This window comes from Egretta garzetta, unplaced genomic scaffold (assembly GCF_000687185.1).
Source record: "Egretta garzetta isolate BGI_Z169 unplaced genomic scaffold, ASM68718v1 scaffold204, whole genome shotgun sequence".
NCBI classification, from domain to species: Eukaryota; Metazoa; Chordata; class Aves; order Pelecaniformes; family Ardeidae; genus Egretta; species Egretta garzetta.
Genome location: NW_009259424.1, coordinates 214,314 through 222,954, shown reverse-complemented (window position 1 = coordinate 222,954; position 8,641 = coordinate 214,314). Strand labels below are relative to the sequence as shown.

Below are 8,641 nucleotides of genomic sequence, written 5' to 3'. Positions count from 1 at the left end.
ACTCGCCCGCCAGCTCGCTCACCCATGAGGGGGGCGCCCTGGCTCAGGCTCCGGCTGCTGGCTGGATGGTGAGTCCCGCCGCAGCCCCCACAGCGACCAAGGAGGGGGTTTGGACCAGGGTTGGGATTTGGGGTTGTAGGAGGGTGGTGGGGCAGGAGGCAGCCAAGGAAAGGAGGTGAAGGAAGGCTGGGTGGGCTGGAGGGGGATAAGGGCAAGGAGGGCTGGACGGCAGAAGGGCTGAAAGGTGTCTCCTGTCCCACTGCTCACCTCCACTCCATTTGGCCTGCGTTTTGACCCCCATGAAGAGGGATAAGGTGGTGGGAGGAGCTGATTCTCCCCACACCAGCCCAACTGCACCAAAACCTTCTGTCCCAGCTTTTTTGCCTCAAAAACCTGCTTTTGGGACACAGAGGGGAGGGAAGACATGCCCGTGTGTGTGCAGGGACCTGTAGCTTCTTGGCCAGCCTCAGCAGAGTGATGGGGAGGTGATGGACAGAGCCCACTCCGCAAAGAGGGGGGAACTTCCCCCAGGGTGGGAGTGATGGACGGAGTGACTGTGGGGAACCGGCAGCCTCGGTGGAAAACCAGCGCCTGGCTCGTTTTGGCCAAGCAGAGAGGGGGGGAACACTGGGTGATGGTGATGGCGGCCATGGGGAGCGACCGCAGCCTGGGGGGGCCGGGAAGATACACTGCATCCCAGAGGGCACGGCAAGCATCTCCCCATGCCCATGCACACCCCGTCTACCTCCGAGACCGAGGAGCGGTCCCCCTGACTGGTGGTGGCCTTATGCACCATCCGCTGGGCAAAGAGCTTTTTCAAGCGCATGTAGTCATCCAGGACCACCTTCAAGAGAGAGCCCTGGGCGGAGGGGGGAGAGATGAGAGGGTTACCGAAGGGAAAGGGGTTGGTTGGAGGGAGGCTGGCCTGATCCCAGTGTTTTGTTGGAGCAACGTCACCCTCCGGTGCCGCAGCCATGAACCTGGAAGCTGTGGAGGTAGGAGGAGACCCCTCGGTGGAAGATGCCCACACTTGTTGCTCACCTTGATGGGTCCCTCCCGCATGATCTGCCCCAGCTTGGCGATGTTGTCGTATTCCTGGATGGCTGCCCGCAGGTAGCGGTCGTCCTCAGGCTTGGCCGCCGAGGGCTCTCTCCCGAAGGTCCCCTGTGGGAGGAGAGAGCGGCTGAGGAGGTGGCGTGGGTGTCGGGTGCGGGGACGAGGTGTCCCAGTGGGGGCCGTGTCTCACGTGGGTGCGGGCAGGGCTGTTCCAGAGGTCGGTGATCTCGCTCAGGTTCTCCGGCAGGTCGTCCTCGTGTTCCGCCTGTGCCGCCAGCTCCATGTTCCTGCAGAAGGGGTCCAGCCACACCGGGTTGGCCCTGCCCAGGGGAGAGAAGCAGCCCTTAGTGCAAGCAAAGAGTGGCATCACCCCTAACCCCATCCAGAGCCCTGATGCTGAGGTTGTGCTGCCTCCTCCTGCCCTGTGCAGCCATGGATTTGGCTGCTCTGGATCCAGACGTGTGTTGACACCCGCCCGTCATCTCTGCTTACCCCAAGCCTGGCCAGTATTGGCAGAGATGGAGTCACAGGAGGAGGCACAAGGTCTTTTAGCTTTGAAAGCTCTCAAGGCAAGCACGCGTTCCGGGGCCAGAGTCATGCCCCACATGGCACGCCTGGCAGCATCCCTCCGCAGAGCGGAGAGGCATCACGTCTCCACCTCCCACGCATCCCTGGCTGTGAAACGCAGGCATCCCTCTCAGGAGCAGCCTGCGATCTAAAGAGGTGGAAACCGGGGAGAACTCACCCATCAAAGGAGTACTTGTTGGTGTTTGGCATGTCCATGATGTCCATGAAGCCTCTGTTCCCTGAAAAAGACAGGGGTGGGGGTTACAGGGTGGGCAGAACAGCAAACCACGGGGTGGCTCTTCTTTATCGCCACCCTGTGGTTTTATAGGGAACCTTGGCGACCAAAAAAGGCACCAGTGGTGTGAGAAACACACTGGGATGCGGCTGATAACTTGGAGCCTGGGTCCAGAGAAAAGCCTCACACCATCGCGCCTCGCTGGGCGGGATCGCTTCTGATTTATACCCCTCTGACATCCCCTCACGTCTCCCTGTGTACCCCCTTCATAGAATCATAGAATCATTGAGGTTGGAAAAGACCTTTAAGATCATCAAGCCCAACCGTTGGATCATCAAGCCCAATTGTAAGATCAAGCCCAACCATTGAATGATCAAGTCCAACTGTTGGATCATCAAGCCCAACCCTTGCATCATCAAGCCCAACTGTTAGATCAAGCCCAACCGTTGGATCATCAAGTCCAACCATTCATGCACCCTGCTGTCTCAGGCAGCTGGAAAACCCCAAGCACTGCTCACCGGTGGAGCCAGCCACTATGGCTTTCAGTTTCCTTTTGTGCCTGCAAAAAAAATACAGTCCATCAGGGAAGAAAAGAAAGAAGATGCTTGAGGGGAGAGAGGGACAGAGATTTGCAATAAGCCTGCAAAAAGCCCCTGTACCTATAAGGGTGGCGAGCCTGGCGGGAAGAGGTGCTATCAGAATTAGAACCATTACATTTTGGGGGCAGAGGGGCAATTTCTGAATGCAGGCTGAACTCTGCCATGGAAGTTGTTGGGAAGCTGATGGCCTCCTTTGCTTGCTGGCTTTGCCAGGGCCGGAAGCAGCCACACGGGTCCCCCTGGCCCGTGGGGAGATTGCGGCCAGTGGGGCAGAGCCTGGGTGTTACTCACACTGTCCGGTAATACCAGTTCATGAGGATGAAGAGCATGGCAGCCAGGAAGAGCAGGACGGCCAGCACGATGATTGCCATCTAGGAGAGATGGAAGGGTAGTGGCAACCTCCGGCACGGAACCGGCACTGGGCACCCACCCAAAATGATTTGGGTGGAACACCTTTCCAGGCCATGGAGGGCCATGGAGGATGGGAAGGGACATTGCCCCACCTGCGAGCAACAGCCATCTCCAGCCCCAGCTGGGCTGTTACCTGAAGAGCCGAGAGGTCATCTGGGGCCCGGGCAGTGATGGCAGGCTGCACATCCAGCACGTTGTAGTTCCTGAAGAGGTTCCTCAGCTGCTCCTTGTTCTCATCTATCATCTGAATCACTCTGGGAAGAGAAGGGTTGCTTGGGCATCTTGATGTTAATGAGGCTCCCTGAGGACTCAGCGGGCCAGGCTGGGTGATGGGCCAGGTGACGTACCGCTCCACGTCCAGGATGCGGTTGGTCTCCCTGTTCACCACATGGATCAGCAGCTCTGTCTGTGCGAAGTTCACCCGACCTTTCTTGTCAACATGGAACTGGGGAGAAACAGCAAGGTCTGCAGTGCGGGACGTGTCACCTGCTGGGACATCTCCCGAGCATGCCCCGAGGTGTGCTGGCATGGCAAGAGACCCTCAAGCCTGGCATGGGGTCGGGCTGGACCCCTTCCATACACCCCAGCCTGGGGTCTATCTGTCACCTTCAGAGCTCAGGGGTGTCTATGGTTTATACAGACAGGCCAACCTCAAAGGAGACCTCCCAAGAAGCTTGTGGAAGGTTACCTACCCCTCAAAGCAACCTCAAAGGTGGGGATGGTTACCTGCACGTCATCTGTGTTGACGATGGCACCCGTGATGTTGGAGAGCAGGCTGATGAACTCCTCCTCGAACTGCCTGACTTTGTCGGGGATCTCATTGATGATGATTTTGACCCGCTGGTCATCCCGCAGGATGTAAATCCCCACAATGGCCGTGTCGTTGTGGCCCACCAGGTCAGAGGCCATGATGTCCACCACAAAGTAGCCAGGGTTGTAGGCCGTGAAGAGGTCAAAGGTTCGCAGGATCCCATCAAGGGTTCCTGGGGGAAGGATGGTCACAAGCCCAGGATTAGCGACCATGGCCATGGGGACTTCTTTGGCCACAGGGATGTCTCTGGCCATGGCCCTGTGCTCACATGGTACGCAGGGTACGCACCGATGCTGAAGATGTTGGCCACCTCCTCGGAGTCGTTGGAGTGCTGCTTGATGTAGCGGATGCCCAAGATGTGGTACAGGACCAGGCTGTTATTGCCCACATCGGCGTCTACTGCGACCACTCTGATCAGCTCTGATCCCACCTTAGCATCAGTGGCAACCCCTTTGAGAGACAGACAGGACAGGGACCTGGAGCCAGGCTGGCTCTCACTGCCCCTTCAGCTGGCTGGATTGTCCCTAGAGCATCCTGGTGCCCCCCCAATCCCCGGCACCCCTTACCTGCCGTGTACTCTGACTTGGTGAACTGGGGGGACTGGTCATTGATGTCGTCCAGGAAGATCCGCACCTCCTGAAGGGTCAGGTCCCCGCTGAGGTCCCAGGGCTGGGCTCTGCCTACCCGCTGGCCCCGGGGAGGGGACCAGTTCCTCTGGCTGGATGCTTTGACGATGATGGAGTAGTACGGCTCCTTCTCCCGGTCCAGGTCTCTCAAGACCTGCAGCTTTCCCTCTCGGCTCAGCTGGAAGTTGCTCTCCTGGTTCCCAGCTGGGTACAGAAAGGAGTCCACCTCTTTGGGCTCAGCATTTCTGAAATGCCACCTTGCCCGTTGACCGGGGCAGAAAGGCAGCAAGGAGATGACAGGAGTGATGGAAACCCTTGGTGAGGGGTGTGCAAGGGGACGCAGAGCTGTCCATCTCCTCCCTGCTTGACACCCACCTGCTATGAAGTAGTAGACGATGGCGTTGGAGCCCTCATCCGCATCCACCGCCCCGGTGACGTTCCCCACCACGGTGCCTGGCCGCGAATGCTCGGGGACGGAAAGCGCCTGGTACTGGGGACTGTCCCTCTGCCAGATACCCCAGGAGAAGGGAAGGTTATGAGCATTGGGATGGCCTCAAACAAAAGCTGACAAATCCCATCGTGCATCCACCATGGTGATTCCCAGTGGTGCACGCTCCTTCACACCTGCTCACCAGCATCCCCATCCCTGCATCCCCTGTGTCCCATCCCCTCCATCCCGGTGCCTTACAGGTGGCCTAAAGAAGATGGGCTCGTTGTCATCGATGTCATCGAGTGTGACCTGGAGGGGCTGCATGGTCTCGTAGGCTGGCTGGCCCTGGTCACAGGCCACGATGATCAGCTGGGGAGAGAGGCAAAAGGGCCTTCCTGGGCAAAGCCACGTGGGTCAGGAGACATGGCTGAGGACAGCTGGGTGGCGGAGGATTTTGGGGGGATTTAACAGGGAATTGGGAGCTGTCCCACCAGGATGCAGCTCCCCGATGGCACTTGATAACCACCCAGTTCCTGCTAAGGTGTGACATCTTCATGACTGCAGCAGCTGACCCCATCCCCACCACATCATCCCGCCAGCCCCGCACCAGCCCCGCAGCCTTGAGGACCATCCTGGCTACCTCATGGGCATACTGCCACCTGACTCACGTTGTACACCGCCTGCTTCTCCCGGTCCAGCCGCATGGCTGTCTGGATCAGCCCGCTGACCGAGTCGATGCTGAAATACTCCCAGTCTTTGTTTCCCGCCCCGGTTTTCAGCAGGTTGTAGAGCACTGCTCCGTTGAGGCCCTCGTCTTTGTCTGTGGCGTAGACCTCGTAGACGTTGGACCGCAGGGGGATCTCCTGTTTACACATGCACAGCCCCTCAGCCCTGGCATTGCATGCAAGCCCCCTGCTCCCCCTGCCCCTCCAAACCTCCTTGGATTGGGGTCAGCAGGCTCCCACTGCCCAAAACCCAACTGGGGACTGGCAACGTGGAGCCATGATTCCCTTCAGCAGGGTGGCTGTTCCATACATGCACTGGGGACTGGCTGCGACAAGCCTGGCTTCCCAGAAAGGAGAAACATCTTAAATGTCAGCATTTCGTCCCACAGGCTCGGCACGCAGTGACCGTCTGTTTCCTTATTTTGTGTGCTGCCAGGGTTTCTGTTCCCCAAAGCTGCCCCAGCATGACCGCTCCCATGTACGGAGAGGTGCTGTTGTTGACCATCAAGCCCCATGACCCAAACCTTCTTGCTGCATGTTGAATCAAGGTCTTGTTCCAGCCCCTCAGGAGTTTCAGTTTTGCCACTGGTAGGCAGGAACGCTCCCAGGCATGGTCTTGGCATGCCATGACCCCTGCTCCCTCTCAAGGGATTTACCTCCTTGATGTGCAGGATGGTGCCGTTGGGCGGGCGGATGAAGACGGGGCGGTTGTCATTGATGTCAATGACCTCGATGTGGAGCATGGTGGTTCCCCAGAGAGGGGGACGCCCCTTGTCCGTGGCCACCACAGTCAGGTTGAACCTCTCGTAGGACTGCAAGCGTCGGCGGGACACGACGAGCCCGGAGTCTTTGTTGATCTTGAAAGCCTCTGGGGGGGAGAAAAACCACATCTCTGGCTCAGGACACTTCACATCAGATAAATTACAATTAGAAACCAGTATACCAGCTGAAGGACACCCCTCACTGGTGGGAAATCCCTGTCAAGGGGCAATGGAGCAGAGCCAGCTGCCTAAGACCAGGGGTGTGGATGGTCTCGGGGTTTTCCAGAGCATCCCTGCCCACCACTGCATCCCTGCCACTGGGCAGTGCCAAGGGCCCTGCTCCCAGGCCAGCCCTGGCTGTGTTTCACTCCTGCCCAGGCTTGGACAGGGCAGTGGTCTGAGAAGCCCATGGGTCTCAGGAAAATGAACATTCTGCCATTCCCCTCTACATTTATGCTGGCTTTTGCCTGGTTCCCATCAGTGTGCAGAGTTATACCTGATTTCAGGCACTATCACCGTCCACCCACAACCTTCCTAATCTTCCTCTAGAGTGTGCAGTGAGTTTGCTACAAGACACACTTGTGTACACAGAAAGTCCTGCTGGCGTGCGGGAGACAAGATAAGGCAAGGCTGGGCTGCAGGACAAAGGCAGGCAAAGCCGTAAGATGCCACGCCACGAGGAACTGAGAAGTGTGGAGCAATATCGAAAGCTCCATGCTTTCGGTATTGCTCCTGGGATTGCGTGTATGACCTTGCTCCAAACCACCCGCAGGACACGGGATGTAGGCTTGGCCCCTATGTCTCCTCCAATTGCTCCTCATCGTAACACTCCTCCCTGGGGAGGAGCCCCCCACCGCCAGCACCTACCCGCGCCGGGGCCCTCCATGCTGTAGGTCACCACGCCGTTATCCCCTTCGTCCAGGTCGGTGGCGGTCATGGTTATCACTGACGTCCCCGCTGGCTCGTTCTCGTAGACGCTGGTGCTGAACTGGCTCTTGCTGAACTGGGGCCTGAAGTCGTTGATGTCCAGGACTGTGATCAGCACCTTCAACAAAGCAAAGCCAGCTGGGTGACGTGAGGCTGGAGACGGCCGGGCAGCCCCCGGGGACCATACCCCTGCCGTGACCCGTGGCTCCGCTGCCGGAGTGCGGTGCCCTTCCTGCTATTCGTTTAGCTCCGCTAGCTGAATTCCTGCCTCCAACAATGGGGGCCGCCACCGCCGGGGCACCCATTCACACCAAAGGACTTGCAGACAATAGCATCACCCTCTCCTCTGCCCCTCCTGCTCCGTCCCCTCCTGCCGACGTGCCCTCCCCACAGCACCATCCACCTCACAGGTCATCTGCTCTTCCTTCTGCCTAATTCCTCCTCCCCAGAGCCACCAGCAAGACTGCTGGGGAGGAAAGCCTGAGGTCTAACATCTTTTTGCTGGGGACCACCCCACGAGCCCTACCTGCACGGAATTCTCCCGACGGTTACTGGAGACGTCCCCAGGGTTATCCCTGGCCACGGCTGTCAGTGTATAGTGATCCTTCTTCTCCCGGTCCAGGGCTGACAGGATGTAGATGTCACCCTGTAGCACACAGAGACCTTCAGGTGGATCTCGTCTGGCAGAGCTGGTACTCAAGAAGGGGCAGAAGGTGAGGTGTGGGAGCAAGGCACAAGGTGGGACCATCTCACCCTCCCCTCCCTTTCTCCGCTCTGTTCTGGCCTGGGTTGGCTCCTTACCGTGTTGGGATTTATCCCAAACTTGCCCTCTCCATCCCCCAGGCTGTACTGGATGAGAGCAAAACGCCCAGAATCTGCATCCGTGGCCTTGACCCTCAGGATGACCGTACCCAACGGCACGTCCTCAAAGACAGCTTTCTGCAAGCAAAGGGAGGGGACAGGACTGGTTGCCGCATCACTTGCTGTTTTAGTGGGCAGTAACCAAGGGTGCAAGGTGGCACCCAGGGGTGGCCACAGCTGAACCCAGAACAAGGGGTGCACAGAGAGTACATTGGTGGCTTGATTGTCTTCTTCAGACAGTTCAAGCACAGACAGAGGGAAGAGAAGATGTCCCTGGAAACCTCTTACTTCTATTCCCGTCCTTTCCAGGCAGGCACTGCCCAGCCCCATGTGGACTTGGATGGGGGGGAGCCCAGCTCACCTGGTAGGACGGTTGACTGAAAACAGGATTGTTGTCGTTGATGTCCACTATCTGGAGGTACACAGGGATCTCTGCGGATCTGCGGGGAGAGCCATTGTCGGAAGCTCGGACAGTGAAGTTCAGCCACTGCACCTCCTCGTAGTCCACCGTCCTGTTGGCCACGACCTTCCCTAGAGGATGGCAGACCCTAAAATGAGAAACCCATCCCATGACACCGACCTGCCCCAGACTCGCACCTGCCCAAGCCACCGACCTGCTGACTGGTCTTCGA

The 8,641-nt window shown here is 58.3% G+C and overlaps 1 protein-coding gene across 1 annotated transcript in view; it reads right to left on the bottom strand.

Annotated features, from left to right (window-relative positions):
* Window positions 1–8,641, bottom strand: part of CDH23 (cadherin related 23) — a gene marked incomplete at its 5' end in the record, with an annotated part of 196,107 nt that overhangs the window by 3,047 nt on the left and 184,419 nt on the right. The window contains 20 exon segments of the mRNA XM_035892587.1: window positions 746–859; window positions 1,042–1,164; window positions 1,247–1,376; window positions 1,802–1,862; window positions 2,377–2,417; window positions 2,749–2,828; window positions 3,002–3,122; window positions 3,216–3,313; window positions 3,595–3,851; window positions 3,968–4,129; window positions 4,246–4,509; window positions 4,681–4,810; window positions 4,994–5,104; window positions 5,404–5,598; window positions 6,117–6,328; window positions 7,089–7,266; window positions 7,675–7,794; window positions 7,950–8,087; window positions 8,371–8,540; window positions 8,624–8,641. The exon segment at window positions 8,624–8,641 is cut by the window's right edge and continues 44 nt beyond it. Of these exon segments, the coding sequence (XP_035748480.1) occupies window positions 746–859; window positions 1,042–1,164; window positions 1,247–1,376; window positions 1,802–1,862; window positions 2,377–2,417; window positions 2,749–2,828; window positions 3,002–3,122; window positions 3,216–3,313; window positions 3,595–3,851; window positions 3,968–4,129; window positions 4,246–4,509; window positions 4,681–4,810; window positions 4,994–5,104; window positions 5,404–5,598; window positions 6,117–6,328; window positions 7,089–7,266; window positions 7,675–7,794; window positions 7,950–8,087; window positions 8,371–8,540; window positions 8,624–8,641 (2,723 nt within the window).